General features: G+C 39.7%; 1 protein-coding gene across 3 annotated transcripts in view; it reads left to right on the top strand.

The window, feature by feature from the left end:
• LOC135466505 (uncharacterized) overlaps positions 1-18,136 on the top strand; it is a 54,341-nt gene that overhangs the window by 17,760 nt on the left and 18,445 nt on the right. For all 3 annotated transcript variants that reach the window (XM_064744024.1, XM_064744025.1, XM_064744026.1), the window contains 3 exons: positions 417-615; positions 3,830-3,954; positions 15,667-15,891. In XM_064744024.1, coding sequence (XP_064600094.1) covers positions 417-615; positions 3,830-3,954; positions 15,667-15,891 — 549 coding nt within the window. The remainder of the gene's footprint in view (positions 1-416; positions 616-3,829; positions 3,955-15,666; positions 15,892-18,136) is intronic.

Consider the following 18,136-nt stretch of genomic DNA (forward strand, 5'->3'; position numbering starts at 1 on the left):
TCCTTTTAAAAAAGTGCTTTATACTCTGCTGTAATCAGCATAAGTGTAAAATATTTATTATATGAAGCCTGGAAAATGTGAATTTTGAGTCAGGAAAAGCCTGAAAGTTTGAAGTGTGTGAATTTTGATGATAAACGAATGCTGTTTAAATTTGCCGATATGCAGTTGTTTTAGGCAAGGCTTCTCCTGTATTTGAGGTGGCCAAATTTTAACATGTTAATAAATGCTATATAATTAATAGAAACATGTTTTTGCCGAAGGGTCTTTTCTTTCAGACGTAGCTATGTGAACATCTTTTTGATAAGATTATTTAATCCAAGTCACCATTATTGCATTTTATTCATATTTATGGTTTTTGGTTCAGAGATGAGAAAGTTGATGGTGTGACTTTAACATGGAGTTTATTGTGTTCCCAGGCTTACCATGAAGAGTTGCTGCAAAGTTCCCCTCGTCGCAAGCTGTTTAACGATTATGCAAAGCAGCTGTTGAAGCGTTACCCAAGTCTCAAGGAGGAGATTAATCAGCGTATCCAACATCTCAACGGACACTGGCAGACGCTGCAAAAGGTTGTCCTTCCACAGAACGGCTTTCAGGACGCCAAAACAATGCTGAGTGGTGAGTTATCTCCCTTTTTGCAGGATGACCTATTAAGGTAAATGACCTTAAGGTTCACCCATAGACTTGGAAAGTGTATCCCATGATTCATTGTGTTGGTTATGGTTCTTACTAACTAGGTTCCGCAAGAGAGCATCGGGGGTGGTCGGTATTATATGGGCAGTTCCCAAATGTAATACAGTTTCCAAATATAATAAACGAGCTCAGGCTTCAGTGGAAAGGCAGTCAGTCTATGCTCCTACCACCAACCGTTCATGTTTTCTTTTAATCATGATGAATTTAGTACATATATGCTTACTTCACAAGAGGTGCAACTTGATTGTTTTGTAATGGCCATTTCATGATGGATTGAGCGTGACTGCCCAGTGCCTTTACACATATGGAGTGGGATGTCAAATATCTGTTCATATGTAAAGCTCTTTATGTACAAAGCGGTAACAGAACTTAGCTCCCTGTGAATCCTTACTTGCAAACTACCAGCAGATGATGTCAAACTGTGTTTACAGCAACAATTTACAGTCAGCAGGGCTTGAAATCTTCACGTGTCAATTATACCTGTCGCTGATAACGCAGAAATCACGCCTGGGCTAAATTTGCCAGTGATCATGAAACATGCACTTGATGTCGATATATACCCAGTCAGTGTTGTGTAAACTTCTGATATGCCAACAACTGGAATATCGGACTCTCGATATTCCAGACTTGTACGCAGTGCTACCGAATAGGGGTCAAAGTTAGTCGTGATAGTTTTCGGAAACCTTACTTCGAGTATATTTTCTCGAAGGACAGATGGAGGACAGTGCCAATTGTAATGAAACAAAATGTGCACTTTGAGTTACGTACTTTATTCAGATTATACGGGAGGTTGGAGACAGATATTTCTCAGTGAAATCCATTTGTATCTGATATACATGGATACAAATATTTGTTGCATAACGAGTCACTGAGTATACAACCGTGCACAAGATAATGCTTCTATGTGACTTCCACCTTAGCCAAACAGTCGTACATTTGCCGTTTTAAGGTCCGCAGTGTACATTGTAGCATACTTGTTTGACATGGCCTTGAATCGAGATAGTGTTTGCAATTTATAGGTTTGTAAGATAGGTTCATCATCTGACTTGATACTTTCTTCAGTTTAATTCAAGAGTATAACTGTAAATTCACATGGGCTGGTCGGGTCAGTGCCTTGACCCCTTGTTTCTGCAGCATGTGTGGATGTTTCAGCAGCATGTGTAGATGTTTCTGCAGCATGTGTGGATGTTTCTGCGGCACATGCGGATGTTTCTGCGGCACGTACGGATGTTTCTGCGGCACGTGCGGATGTTTCTGCTGCATGAGTGGATGTTTCTGCGGCATGTATGAATGTTTCTGCGGCACGTGGGGATGTTTCTGCTGCATGAGTGGATGTTTCTGCGGCATGTGTGGATGTTTCTGCGGCATGTGTGGATGTTTCTGCTGCATGTGGGGATGTTTCTGCTGCATGAGTGGATGTTTCTGCGGCACGTGTGGATGTTTCTGTGGCATGTGTGGATGTTTCTGCGGCATGTGTGGATGTTTCTGCTGCATGAGTGGATGTTTCTGCGGCATGTGTGGATGTTTCTGCGGCATGTGTGAATGTTTCTGCGTCATGTGTGAATGTTTCTGCAGCACGTGCGGATGTTTCTGCGGCATGTGTGGATGTTTCTTCGGCATGTGGATGTTTCTGCGGCATGTGTGGATGTTTCTGCAGCATGTGTGGATGTTTCTGCAGCATGTGGGAATGTTTCTGGGGCATGTGCGGATGTTTTTTGCGGCATGTGTGGATGTTTCTGCAGCATGTGCAGATGTTCCTTCTGCATGTGCAGATGTTTTTGCAGCATGTGTGGATGTTTTTGCTGCATGTGCGGATGTTTCTGGGGCATGTGTGGAGATGTTTCTGGGTCATGTGTAGATGTTTCTGCAGCATGTGTGGATGTTTCTGCAGCATGTGTAGATGTTTGTACTGCATTTGTGTTTATTTGTGTCTGACATTTAGAAAACTGACCTCTCCTTCTGACTCTTGCTGCTTTGTACCTGTGATACCAAAAAAAAGGTTAAGATATGTTATTATACCGAGGATCTTCACAGACATGAGTAAAATATGTGATACCTGGGATTCTATGCTCAGAGAATTTATCAATTCCCCTATGTCCATAAGCCCTCATATTCATTAAACAGAGACTACATGGTTTGCATATTCACGTGGCATTGCACAAAGTGCACCATTGCTAAGATAACCCCAAATGCATTCCTGCATGTACATTTGTTTGTGGAACACTAGTGCAGTGCCTGTTTAGAGCTGCAACAGAGAATTAATAGCCTACCTGTACTTCATCTAGTATTCAATGTACACCTAAGATTTGTGATCTTGTCTTCATTTGCATGTTAAATTTTTCAAACTGACAGTGAATTTCCTAGGTTTCTTAGAAGGATACCCAGCAAGTATGAAATCGAGCAGAATGGTTGCGGATGAAATCAAATCAAATGACAAAGTTTTTCAGATAAGAAATTAATCAAACTTCAGAAAAACCTGTCAAGTGTCCATATGAGGTGGATAAATCATGAATCAAGCAACACACCTGGATTGAAAAACACTATTGTTATGGTGACATACAGCAGTTGTGTTTTTCAGTGAAGTCCTATAAGTTTTGCTGATTTATTAGCATGCGATGAAATCCCTTGGGGGCTATAATGATCACTTAAATAGCAACAGTGGAGTGGTAGCCTTGTTTACCATATTTAAGGGTGAGTGAATTATAAACATTTTAGAAGGCCCATATCAATTTATTTTTCCACTAAATGACATTTGCATTAAATTTATCCAAAGGAAATAAAACACTAGTTTTACCATAACTACATTGGGTACAGTTTTATTTACCTTGTAATTTACTGTTTGGACAAGGTGGGACATAATTGTTCGAAGTATTGACCAGTCAACCTGTAGTCAAACATTTGATACCTGTAACAGTTTTAATACTAGTCTAAGTGGTCACTGGTCAGTGGTGGAGAGGGGGCTGTTGTAAAAGGGAAGTCAATATTAGCTGTACCACCAAGGTGCTGGGTTTGTGTACAAAAACGTGTAAATGGACACTGGACTGAAGGCTGTAGACAGCTCAATCCTGCTGACCGGTGGAATGTTGATACTTCAGCCAATACTGACCACATGTTTGACTACTGTTATTTCTATCCTTAGATCTGGAGCTGGACCTTCACTGCATTCGAAGCTGGCTGACCGGTGTAGAGGGCAAACTGTTACCTCTGTCTATCAGATCTAACTGGACAGTCATAGACATAGAGGCCAAGCTAAAAGAACATCTGGTGAGTGTAGATTTTAATTTTCATTTTGTTTTGTTTATTGCTTAATGTATTCAAGGACATTTAGAAATCCATGTACAAGGTATTATTTTGTGTTGACTGTTGAAATTTTACTTTTTGTGAAACCATGAAATTGACCAACCCATCGATTGTGGATGTGTCTCCAAAGGCAAGTTAATAGGCTCCATAAAGTGCACTGAAAGTTGCTCTTTTACATGCGAAAAGGTGGAGGAATTAGAGGAGTCATGTACAGAAATCCAGTATTGTATATATTCAAAACGTTTTCTGCTTTGGCAAATTTGTTACACATGTTGTACTTAGGTACTGACTTGTGAAATTGAACTCGATGTGACTGACAAACCTATGGTGTGCAGACAGTGGTGACTTGTACACATACCAGCAAATAGCAACTCCTTAGTAAAGGGGAGATAACTCTTCTTAGGCAGAACCTTAATGTGCCGTTTTCTGGTATTTATGTAATGCACAGGTTTATTTAATAAGGTACATACATACACTTGTCTGGCTTCGGTAGAAAATTTGTAGTTTAGAACTTGTTGACAAGCCTTCAGAAAAGCCTGAAGAGGTTTGCCTGCCCCTTTTGACCTGTTATCTGATTGATTACTGTGTACAGAAAGCTGGCCTATTTTTGTATGAATCAAAAGGCTAACAGGAAATGAGGGTTTGCGAGAAGCTAGCGTCCTGTTTGATGGGTACAGCTGAGTCAATGTTGACACTAAAGCTGATGACGTAAGCTCTTCATAAGTGCTTAACACAAGTGTAAAATCTTTAGAACCTCGAATAGTTCAGCTCACGTAGTCAGATAATTTATTTAAAATTATGAGTATACATATTCATGAATGTGGATGTGCTGATATGTGCACGTACACTCACCAGATTAAATGTCTGATCATGCAGTAACATAAACTTAAGATTATTTTCTTAAACTTGAAGCAGAAAGAGAACAACAGATTAGTATGCAAATTGTGCAAGATCAAAGAGTTGATTGCAAAAATCACATCAGACAATAGAGAGGAAGTATGTCTGCTGTCAGTGTGATCTGTGTGTGTGTCTGCTATATGTAGAATATAAACATATATACATGTAATGTGCAGAGGTCTGAGTTATATGTGCACAGGCAAGGCTAGGAAATTTGCAGCTTCCGGACAAGGCAAAACAAAGCGAGTAAATGTAAACAATGAAAAAAAGAAAACATTGCACTGAATTAATGGCCACTGGATATGATTTGCATTACCGAAGACAAGTGGCCTGAAGCATTGTTATCTTGTCACTGGCAGCTATAGACAGAAAATGGGATTAAACTTATCTCTTGCTAAAAATCTGTTCAGAGCCCTGAAAGCATTTTCTGTCCTGGATTTTTGCCCTCACTTATATGAATGAGAGAGAATCTAGATTCTCATACCTTGATTAAAGCCTCAGGGTTCATGTTACAAAGTGCATGCCTTCACACTCAATTAACAAAAACAAAACTTGGTGAGAAAATTAAAACTTCTGTTAAGGGGGGGAAAAAGGTGGCATGTGAAAGTGCAATGCAAATTTCAGTTAATTAGATAATTAGTAAATTTACTTTTCAAACATGAAAATTCAGTCTGACACCTGCTGGTTCCCGTTACTGTGTGATGTATGTTAGTACGAGTGATGCTACGAGAGACTGCCCTGAACTGACCTGAGATGTGGTCATATACTATTATCTTTCTTAATGGGCGCTGTTAGTACTTCCTCCTCAGTATGCTAGGTCAGGCCCACTGACGTCTAACCCATAAACTCTGTGATGTTTAGTGTCATGTTAGGATTAGCTGATATTGTACTTTAGGGAAAGACATGTTTGACATCTTTTGTACTTTAGAGTGTGTCACTTGATTTCTATGTTTGTGCAATTAGAGTAGCGTCATTTTAAAGAAGCAACAATTTATAAAGGTCATGTGATTTTATTTTTTGTCAGAAATTTTTGTGAAAAGCAAACATTTTTTTGGTAATTTTTTTGTAAAAAATGAAAAAAAAACAAATCCTACACTTATCAATATCAGTCCATTTCTTCATTCTTAGCAACTTTTAATCAAAAAAACCTCAATATATACCATCTCGAATATCCAAATTGAAATTTTGGAGGCCTGTTTTGTGACGAACTATGTATCCAGATTTTAAAGTAAAGAATATCAAACTGAACAAATACTGAGAAAGATAGAACGCCCCCAGTAGAGAGCCTCAGTATCATCCATATTTAGAATAGAGCCTCATCCACTCTCAGCCAATCAGCTGTGTGACTGTGGCTGGCTGAATCAGTGTTGTATGGAACAGCAGTGAGAACAGAAGGCAGTGCTAGTGGTTGAGATGTGTAGTGCTTGTCATAGTGTGGGAACTGATGATACAGTTAGGTGTGGATGTCTGACCCTCATTCCATAATACCCTCCCTCTTGCATGTGGTTTTATCTCTGGATTTACCTGACCAGGCTTAGAGCGAGGCAGATTGTGTTCTGAAAGAGATGCCAGACACATGTGGGTCATGCATGTATTGTTTTCTACCAGCATATATCTGAACACATGATCCATGTGGCATTTCTAGGAACCGATTGAAAATACCCTTGATGAGTGAAGGCCTGTTTTTGCCTGGACTTTAGCCTCACCGGTAAGCATGTGGCATTGATTGTTAAGGCGATATGACATTCACACTAGGTCACCAATCTCAGGTCATATGCCTGTAATTAGCGTGTCTAGGATTGATCAGGCTATCAGGTGTGTACAGGTATGATACTCTAGCTCACCTTCGCTGGCATTCAGAACATTGAGTAAACAGGTGGGTGTGCTAATCCTAGCACTAGGATGATTCAAAAATCAGGTTGTCATTGAAAGGCTGATGTGTCTAATAAATACATAGTGACAGAGAAAGAATGTATTTTTTAAGGCATACCACTTTGATATAACAGGCCTGAAATAAGAGATAACATGTCTAGACAGTTTAGATTATTACCAGAATAATATTAATATTCAGGAATGTCATTGTGTGACTGTTTAAATCGATGCTGGGGTCATTGTGTTAGGGTAGTGGAATCAGAATTTATGTAATATTTTGTCTGGTTACACCAGTTGAAATATGATACATTTGTATGCATCAGCGAGTCAGTCTCTTATGTTATGACACTATGACTACCAGAAACTGTATATGGCATAAACATTTCATCTTGCTTACTCACCTGATTCTAAGAGTTCTAGCGATCTAAGAAAGGTGTTTTGATGTTGTTTAGAAGGTAAGATAATATACCTTTATTTGCTTCTAAAATGAGCACTTTGTTCCGCAAATTTTTTATTACTTTGAGAAAATTATCAGATAATGCCTATAGTCCTGCCCACATCTGGTGATATCAGACTGTTTGGATGCCTGGCACTGCAAACCTATTGGTTTATTTGAAAAGTTTTGACACACATTTCATTACTTTGTGCTGCGTAGCCCCAAGGTAAGCAGAAAGGAAAAATGAAGCTTGCTGTGTTGTTACAGTCCACTAAGCTCCTACATGTACATATATGTGGGCTGAAGCTCTATCATATGGGCTGTCCTATGCAGGAAGACGGTGGGGACAGTATCTCTTGCCACATTTTACATGATTATTGGCATGTAGCACACTTGATTTTATTGAGGAATATGGATGGTCACCATTAAGCTGAGTGTACAGGTAAGTAGATACCAGGAACTGATACATGTCTACAACACAATACATATGGACAGGTACTTTGTGCTGGAGAACACCTGTAATAATACATGCAAAAATGTGTCATAGATAAATGTTAAGATAACTGATGAGGTAAAAGTACTGTTTGAAATGTGACATACTGAACACCTGAGCAGGTGAGATGTAGGTACATGTATAAATGCATACAAAAGGTCTGCCTGGCTCTAGCAGCCGGTGTACAGGAACTTGACTGTTGACCTGTGCAGTATGTACAATCAGGAGTAGGACATAGATAGAGAGGCCTGTCTCCACCTTGTTGTATACTATCTTATCTCAGATGGTATGCTGTGAAGCAGTACTAAACCTGAGAATAGCCCATTAAGCAAATATCATTACTGGTTTCATGGCATTTCTGCTGAGATCACAGGGAGAATCAAGTGGTTTTGACAAAGGGTCAACACTTAATACTGCCCAACTAAACATGGAGTATTCTGACCTCAACATCAGTCGTGATTTTTCTGTGCTCTGAAGGACAATGATGTCAAAATATTCCTGACAAATACACCTATTTTGTTCCTGATGTTTTGTTTGTCTGAACTGGAGGTACAGTATATAGAACAGAGTTGATGTCATCTAGTTTGTAGTGTGGAGTTAGTGCGCATGTGTATGTATACTAGATAATAAAGGCAGGCCCTTTTTCACATCAACATTGTTTGATGTTTGAAGCTATTTAAGAATAACATCTGTGTGGTGAAAAAAATTCATTGTTTTTTCATTGGTTTAGTTTAGATATCAACATGTTCGTATTTACATTGTTTGTATTTTCTCAGTAGTGAAGGCTTGCCCACTTTCTGATAGCCTCCATGTTGTTAAACATGGGAATATACAGTGTGTCCTTCATGCTGCTTTGTAATATGTTTTGACAGTTCAGCCATCCGTTAACATTTTTCTTGTAATAGACACGTTTGAGGGAGGAAAAAAGACAATAAGCACTATGAATCTGACATTATGTTACCATGGAAACTGTTTTGCTCTAATTATATTTTGTGTGTCGTCTGGGTGGCCCTCATCAAGATATATTGATCTGATATTATGGGCTGTCATAGTTGACCTTGAGAAAGTGGCCAACAGAACTCAAACCTGCAGAGCCAGGTGATTGTCTGAGCCCACATAAAGAACAAAAGGCTTTAGAGAATTAATGGTCACCAAATTGGCTGAATTTGACAGAAAGTTGTGCCAGGATGTTACAGGCATCTGACTTTCTGATCTAGTACAGGTTGTGTTATGTATCACTTCCAGCACTTTTCATTTGTACATGTAGTTCAAATAGATATGCTAAATTAGGATGTGACCTCCTGACTTTCATTTGTCACTCTCCAAAAATAAAGTTATATATATACATTCTATATATAAGATGCTCTAGCTGACACTTGCACCACAATAAATCTTATCCGGACCTAAAAGTAAACGTAAGTTTCTCATCACCATTGAATGTGCTGGAACCAAGCAGCTGAAATTTTAAAGTGCATAAAAGAACATATGAACAAATTTGGAGATATTGGTTCGTGCTGCTCACAGGTACTGTCTGTGCTCACTTTACCTCACTGCCACCTCTAGGTAAGCTGGATGTATCCTGTGTGACACACATGGGTTTGTATAGGCATACCACTGGAGTAAGCACAGATATATGATCAACATTCTTCAATAAAACCTTGTCAGATTGTTAGAATCATGTTGAAAATACTTTCAATGAGAGAATGCATGTGCGTTGAGCATTAATAGAAACAAAAGTTGAGACACGGACATTTTATTTTCTGACATCGGTGACTTCTTGCCTGTGACCTCAGTGATGGCACTCTTCAAGATTTCTGTACAAAATTCGCTAGTGGCAGCAGTGATGTAAATGGAGTGTAGAAAGCGACACATCCACTGTAAGAAGTATGAACCAATCCCTCAAATTTTGTTATAATGTACTTTTATGTAGATGTAATAGTACAATTGTATCAGGTTAGTTGCAGCACATTCAGTCGTGATCAGAAACTTAAAATTTCTTTTAGAAAGAAATCTAGATAAGAAGATGAAACTGTGCAACTGCAAGCTGTTTCTGATATGCAACATGCCAAATCCTCCTTGTGGAGAATTGATGCAATCATTGAGTATGATTCTGTGGCAATACCTGTTTGGGCGGCCTGACAGTTAAAGCTAGTTTCCGTGTATCAGGGATGTTGCTAAAGACTCAACCAGCCTGGCAGCACACTGTAAGGGCACTTAGACTTGATGGTGATTGTAGGGTAGAAGATCCCCTGGGGGTGTTAAAAAGGGGCAGCTACTGAGGGCCTATGGTAGTAAGATTGCCCCATGGTAGTGAGATTACCCAGTACATGTGCAGTCAAGCATACAGGCTAGCCAGGAACAATGGGGATTGATACAAGCTTAACCCAGGCTCTGGATGTCCTGTTGTCACAGGGGTTGATGTGTGAGTGAAGAGATAAGCTTTTGTTGAAAATTTAGGAGGGAAAATTCATTCCTGATCCCCAGTGATTAGCGGGAAAACTGCTGATCTAGCTTTGGTGTATACATCTACATGTATATGCGAAGGTAGTGTCTGATGTGGAGAAAGTTAAAACCCACATCTGATGTTTACTTGCTCCATCCTAGTTATTGTGCTGAGGTCCACAGATTTAACTCCCACCAGTCTTGACAGAGGCCTGCAGACGAGTGCGACTTCAGTACAGGGCCACATATTGATTTTACTGGAGGCCATTGCTTCTACAACACAGTTGCGCTATGCGGAAACCAAAAAATTGAAGTGCGGCGTCAAGTTAGACGAATCAGCAAGGCCTCCAGGATATGTTGTCGTTGTAAACATTTTAGGAGCGGGGAGGTAAACAGAACAGCACTTCCCCTCAAACATGCAAATCATGTACCTGTGCCAAGTGTGGGGTGAAACCCACTGCGTAAGCTGTTAGGGTATAGCAATGACCACACTGGGGGTTGCTCTAGAAGCTCTACCTGGGCAATATTTAACCCAGTATTCTAGGGGATTTGGATTGCATTAACAATAACATTGGTAAGTATTCATATTGGTTCTGTGTTATTTTGAGAGGGTTGGAGGATTACCATTCCTTTAGCCGTGTACATAGAGAAAAGTACTAGAGAAGAAAGACAGATGGGAAGTTTTTCCCACTCCTCTGGTTTCTCTCTCATGTAGGAAGTAAGTGGCAGATATTTACATACATATAATTGTAGATTACTGTGGTATAATATTCCAGGCAGGCAGCTTATGTGGGAAGGTCTGACAGCAACCTGTGGAAGGTCATGGCTTTTCCTTGGGCTCTGCCCTGTTTCCTCCCACCATATAAGTAAAATATTTTTGAGTACAGCATAAAACTGCCATCAAACAAATAAATAAATATAGCATGCAGACAAGGTTTGTCATGAGATAAAGACACAGATAGTGCATATGCTTATTGAAGGAAGGTGTCTTCTTATTTCCACCTCTGTGAAGGCCTTGTGATCAGACTTTAGAATGAAGGATTGTCATCGCGTGGGCAGTATATGGCCTACAGAACAAAAATAGACTTGCAAATGGCTTGTTTCCAGTGATTTTCAGTTGGCCAGTGTTTGCTTTGCTTGGATGTTGGTTTCTATTTGACATATTCCTATAGCTGTTAGTGGCATGGAGGTTAATTTGTCTACATTGAATTATTCACATGGGCTCTTGTGTTTCAGCGCATGTGGCTAGCAAATATATACCCTGCTAACCATGTCTCTTGTACCTGTAATTAAAATTAATTAACATAATAATCCCTAATTTGTACATTGTTATCATGAAAAATGTCTGGACAGTCAAGTAACCTCAGTGCTCGCGCCCTTGCATGTTTCCCAGTAGAATTGTTAAGGGTAGAACAGAGTTTAATATCAGGAAATGCATTCAAGGGAACATTCATATAATCTAAGAGATGTTTCAGTGTACAAACTAACTGTAAATGAGTGCAGTGTAATTCTTCAACGTTCATTGCATGTTATTACAAGCATATTCTGAGAGCAATATTTTGTGTAGACTGATAAAATTATACTTTTTGTGAATCCCTGAAAATGGCCAACCCAACAAATGTAGTATTGTGTAAAAAAACAAATTGAAAAGATACATACATCGTAGTGAAAGTTGCCCTTTCATATACAAAAAGGTTGAGGAATTACATTAGTTTTTTCAGCAATATACACTGTAGATACATGGTCTGGATTTTATCTTCAATGATACGTGACTTCCTGTTTGAATTGAGTGTGATATACATGTTATCAACCCTTCTCAAAGGCACAATAGTAAGCTAATGTTATGAAGCTGTTCTCTTACCAGATGTTGCCAGCTTATGACATTGTGTCTTTGACAACTGTGCTCTGTGACTGACAGATTGTGTGTATGAAGCATATGTTGATCAGAACAAGAGCAGCAACAGGATTATCATCGGTAACCTAAACTGGAAACATCTTGTGTATTAATCCAATCAAAGACTAATATTGATCAATACAGATCTATTAGGAAGGGTTTACCTTCACATGCACAGTAAAGCTGACACCACACCAGCCACCATCTGAATCGCATTATTCGGTCTGATTTGTTGAAAACAACCCTGTGTTTGCGTTTCAATCTCACAAGCAATTAAATTATTTATAGTAAGTGTAGCATGACCTTATCAAAAATTGGAACTAGTGGGATTAACGTGTGTCCCCAGATTAAACTTATCCAGATGGCATCTACAATCAGTCAGATCTTAAGTCACTTAAACATTTGCTTTTTTGTCAGCGTTGGTTCTTTCAAACCTTGAATTGAAGCCTTTATTTACAGTTGGTAACTGAAAATTGAACAACTTCCTCTTTCCGGAGACCCTCAATATCACCACATAAAAAGCATTTACAACTACAGATTGCTTGTGTAGTTGATTTTTATGCCTTGTCTGTTTATAATTCATTTCTTGTGAATTTTTATGGCACCATTGAAGGACATGCATATAATCTTCTTCAGGAAATCACATGGACCAAAGTTTAAGCAGTGCTTTTCTGGTATCACTCAGTGTATCACACCACTCACTGTATCACACCACTCATTGTATCACACCACTCACTGTATCAAAACACTCACTGTATCACACCACTCATTGTATCACACCACTCATTGTATCACACTACTCAAGCGTACATTGTATATAATCAATCTTTGTGTTCCGAGTGACAAGCCTTTTATTTTCAGTGTGAATCTTTCACCTAGAGCTAAATCTGAATTATAAGCAGATTAGGTACCTTTGATGAAAAGACCTGAATGTTTCAACAGACAAAGATCAAAGGCTTATTTCCCGGCTAGGTATTGAGGTTTGGTGCGAAAGGGTTCAGTTGTAATGGGAAAGATAGTGATTCATCCAAATCTTAGATCTTCTGAAGTGCTCAAGGCAAGATGGAAAGCTTGGGGACTGAGTGTATTACCCTGCATACGATCGCTTGTGTGTGGCGACATGTGACGTGTTGGGTACATACTGTTTCTACAGCCGTTCGTGATTGATAGCATGGACTGACTTTCACATGACAATTAGCTTACTTTCACATACTGATATAAGTAGGGTCTTATCATTCAAATGCATACACTTCTTGAAAAGTTCCATTTTAACCCATAACCCTGTCCTAAAGTTTCTCTTGTCCAGTTTAAGCTAGTCAGTTTATATAAATGTTCTGACAAATGTTGTGGAAGAGTGTCACTTTCATGTTAACATGAATTACCAGAAATTTAGCAAATTAAGTTTTGCCACAAGTCTTGAATGTAAAACTTTGTGTAAATGTTTTGTGACACATGAATTCTGATTCACTCATTCATACGGTTACATCTGATATTAGCTTGAATCAGGAGTGACTGAAATGTTCACATATAGCAAGAAAACAAAAAATTCCCTGTGTCACTTACATATCAAGCTCTGAATTTTGGAATGGCAGGCTGGCATAACAAATCTTGTTTTCAGATGTTTTAAGTATTATAATATAACTATGTTTACCAATTTAACCTGCACCTTTTGTGTTGACTCAATTGATCAGTTGATCTTGCTGCACAGAACTTTCAGATTGTCAGATTGTTCAGGTTTTGATTAATAAATTTGAGTATTATTTGTTGAAGACCATCTCATTCTGAATTTTGGTCAGATCCCAGTCTGTGCAGCACGTTATACACAGATGCACATGGAACATGTTTCAGGTAGCGGTTGGTATGCAACTGTTACGTCAATAAAGCTTAGTGCTACAATGGATGTGTAGCAGCCGTGCAATAGCCAGAGCTGCGTTCGGATTAATTCTAGACTAATCCATACCTGGTTAGAAAAGCTGTTACCAGATTCTATTTTCATGTTGCAATACATGCTATAGATTTTCTAATATCACACTTTTTTCAGCTAACTGTTTTGAATCATAACACATGCAGCTTGTGACCGGCTATGTGCTAGGATTGCAGTTCATTTTCTCCAGTCTGATAGTAAAATGTGCATGATGTATAGTTCTTAAAGCCTTGTTATTTTGCATAAGCAATGTGCTTGAATTCACATTATGTGCATTTACACTATTTAGCACTATTATCCAAATTGTTTATGATATTTTCATGGATCTATACTTGATTGAATTACTTAATCACATCTTAGCCTTTTCCATTTTTTGTTTCAGCTCATTTAGTACCTTTTCTATTTGCCTCATGTGAAGTGTCTGTGTATCAGGTCTTTATAGATTATTCTACATATAAACATGGTCATTTGATAAACACTAGGCTAGTTTTATGCTAAATCAATCCAGGACAAAACATTTGTGTGGCATGACCTTGGGAGGCTTTCAGCTACATTTTGTGGAAAGCAGGTTTTGATGTATAGTATTATATGTAGTGGACACAGCTGTAGGTCACACAGTACCTGAGACTTGGCTGGTCTATGTAGTTTTCAACAGTTCTGACCACTGTATGTGACCCATCCTCCATACTATCATTGTTTCTTAAATGCTCCATGGGGTCAGTGAAAAACCAGCCTTTGAAATGGATGAAAGTTCACATCAGAAGCATTTATATCGAAACAAAAGTGTAATGGATACTATTTGTTTGCCTTTAATAAAGAGACCTATTCACAAATTGTTTCAGCTTCTCCAGCGTGAGCGGCTCTCTGACAGCATAAAATCGTTTGATATTGAGCTATTGTGAATGTCCAGTTCGTTGTTGGAAATATAATTTCTGATTTTCAGGAACGAATGACTTCTCAGTCTGAACAAAAATACCAGCCTCTTGGCAAGACGTGTTTGCTTTGGCTTAAGGAGATTTTAATCCATGTTTTTAAAATTAGTAAAGCTCAGGCTATTAAACTTCTGTGAACAAGTTCGGAGCTGGATCGAAGTTCACACGTGTCCTGCCCTATGGCGAGGTCAGGCTAAAGCCTCTGATTGCAAACAGTGTATATGTACATACCTCGTCTCTAAACCTGCACAGTCTTGACACAGCTATTGTTCAGGGCAGGAGGAAAGTCCAGCGCTTCGGCTGAAAGCAAATCTTTTACAATGTTTCTTTTACTAGGTCCATCTGACAACTGATGTTCTTTGTTCACTTAACAAGAAAATTTATCCCCCCTTGGAGCAAATCTCAGATGGAATCCTGTAGGTTTATGAAGAGCTTAAGATCATGTTTGACACTTGTTGCTGACATGCGCAGCACAATACCTGGCTAAACATTGCACACATTGTTGACACTTCACCGTCACCCTGTGACGCCGTCCTGTCACATCCCACACTGGACCAATGCCAGATTCCACAAGCTCTGTCCTGGTTTTGGTTACATCTGATTAACAGCCATCGCTGGTTAAGATTTAGTCAGTAGTCAACATCCACAAAGTATGGATCATAATCTTACTGTATGTTACACATCATGGTTTAGTGTGACTATCCCTTAATGGGCGTAAGCTCTTCTTCATCTGTTTGGATGTCTTCGTAAAGACATGATCAGTAACTTTGGTTTGTTTTTCTTCAGGTTCTTCAGAGAGAAATTGAGTCTCAGTCGAAAGTGATATCAGCCGTTCTGAAACTCAGTGAACGTTTGCAGAGTGATGATCATGTGGAGTTAGACGGTGAATTGCGCAGTTTGAGGGAGCGCCATCAGAGGACTGCAGTGAAGTTAGAGCGACGCTGGCACAACGTCTGGTTGAGCTCTCTGGAGTGGCAGTGCAGATTGGAGGAAGCTCTTGCACAAATCAAGGTAAGTTTTCAAGGTTAAATTTCAGCATTAAAGTCGAATGCTTGGTTTGATAAATCACAGTTAAGGAGAATATTGTTTCAAATACTACCATGTAATGATGGATAACATGCCCAGGAAACCTTAAAGTATTCTTAGTAATAGTTTTATGTAACCTTTCCAATGATGTTTTTTGCGTTGTTTTGTTTTGTGTCCTGATGAAGAAAAAGGAAGAAATCAACTTTAATAGAATAAGTTAGTAGGGCTCTCTTGGAAGGTCAGTCAAGTTATGCTTGATGGATACATTTTTAATGGAGGCCCGAAGAACTCCTATTATTTGCCTGCATGTACTTAGAAGGTAATATTCATCTGTACAGCTGGCGGCAAGGTTGAGCTGTTCAGCTCTTGAAGCCTAACTGCATGTACTTAGAAGGTAATATTCATCTGTACAGCTGGCGGCAAGGTTGAGCTGTTCAGCTCTCAAAGCCTAACTGCATGTACTTAGAAGGTAATATTCATCTGTACAGCTGGCGGCAAGGTTGAGCTGTTCAGCTCTCGAAGCCTAACTGCATGTACTGAGAAGGTAATATTCATCTGTACAGCTGGCGGCAAGGTTGAGCTGTTCAGCTCTCGAAGCCTAACTGCATGTACTTAGAAGGTAATATTCATCTGTACAGCTGGCGGCAAGGTTGAGCTGTTCAGCTCTTGAAGCCTAACTGCATGTACTTAGAAGGTAATATTCATCTGTACAGCTGACGGCAAGGTTGAGCTGTTCAGCTCTCGAAGCCTAACTGCATGTACTTAGAAGGTAATATTCATCTGTACAGCTGGCGGCAAGGTTGAGCTGTTCAGCTCTCGAAGCCTAACTGCATGTACTGAGAAGGTAATATTCATCTGTACAGCTGGCGGCAAGGTTGAGCTGTTCAGCTCTCGAAGCCTAACTGCATGTACTTAGAAGGTAATATTCATCTGTACAGCTGGCGGCAAGGTTGAGCTGTTCAGCTCTCGAAGCCTAACTGCATGTACTTAGAAGGTAATATTCATCTGTACAGCTGGCGGCAAGGTTGAGCTGTTCAGCTCTCGAAGCCTAACTGCATGTACTTAGAAGGTAATATTCATCTATACAGCTGATGGGCAAGGTTGAGCTGTTCAGCTCTCAAAGCCTAACTGCACGTACTTAGAAGGTAATATTCATCTATACAGCTGACGGGCAAGGTTGAGCTGTTCAGCTCTCGAAGCCTAACTACATGTACTTAGACGGTAATGTTTATCTGTGCAGCTGACGGCAAGGTTGAGCTGTTCAGCTCTCGAAGCCTGACTGCATGTACTTAGAAGGTAATGTTCATCTGTACAGCTGACAGCAAGGTTGAGCTGTTCAGCTCTTGAAGCCTATCTGCATGTATTTAGAAGGTAATATTCATCTATACAGCTGATGGGCAAGGTTGAGCTGTTCAGCTCTTGAAGCCTATCTGCATGTACTTAGAAGGTAATGTTCATCTGTACAGCTGACGGCAAGGTTGAGCTGTTCAGCTCTCGAAGCCTAACTGCATGTACTTAGACGGTAATATTCATCTGTACAGCTGACGGCAAGGTTGAGCTGTTCAGCTCTCGAAGCCTAACTGCATGTACTTAGAAGGTAATATTCATCTGTACCGCTGACGGCAAGGTTGAGCTGTTCAGCTCTCGAAGCCTAACTGCATGTACTTAGACGGTAATATTCATCTGTACAGCTGACGGCAAGGTTGAGCTGTTCAGCTCTCGAAGCCTAACTGCATGTACTTAGAAGGTAATATTCATCTGTACAGCTGACGGCAAGGTTGAGCTGTTCAGCTCTCGAAGCCTAACTGCATGTACTTAGAAGGTAATATTCATCTGTACAGCTGACGGCAAGGTTGAGCTGTTCAGCTCTCGAAGCCTAACTGCATGTACTGAGAAGGTAATATTCATCTGTACAGCTGACGGCAAGGTTGAGCTGTTCAGCTCTCGAAGCCTATCTGCATGTACTTAGACGGTAATGTTTATCTGTACAGCTGACGGCAAGGTTGAGCTGTTCAGCTCTCGAAGCCTATCTGCATGTACTTAGACGGTAATGTTTATCTGTACAGCTGACGGCAAGGTTGAGCTGTTCAGCTCTCGAAGCCTATCTGCATGTACTTAGACGGTAATGTTTATCTGTACAGCTGACGGCAAGGTTGAGCTGTTCAGCTCTCGAAGCCTATCTGCATGTACTTAGACGGTAATGTTTATCTGTACAGCTGACGGCAAGGTT

Source organism: Liolophura sinensis, chromosome 6, assembly GCF_032854445.1.
Source record: "Liolophura sinensis isolate JHLJ2023 chromosome 6, CUHK_Ljap_v2, whole genome shotgun sequence".
In the NCBI taxonomy this organism is placed as follows: domain Eukaryota; kingdom Metazoa; phylum Mollusca; class Polyplacophora; order Chitonida; family Chitonidae; genus Liolophura; species Liolophura sinensis.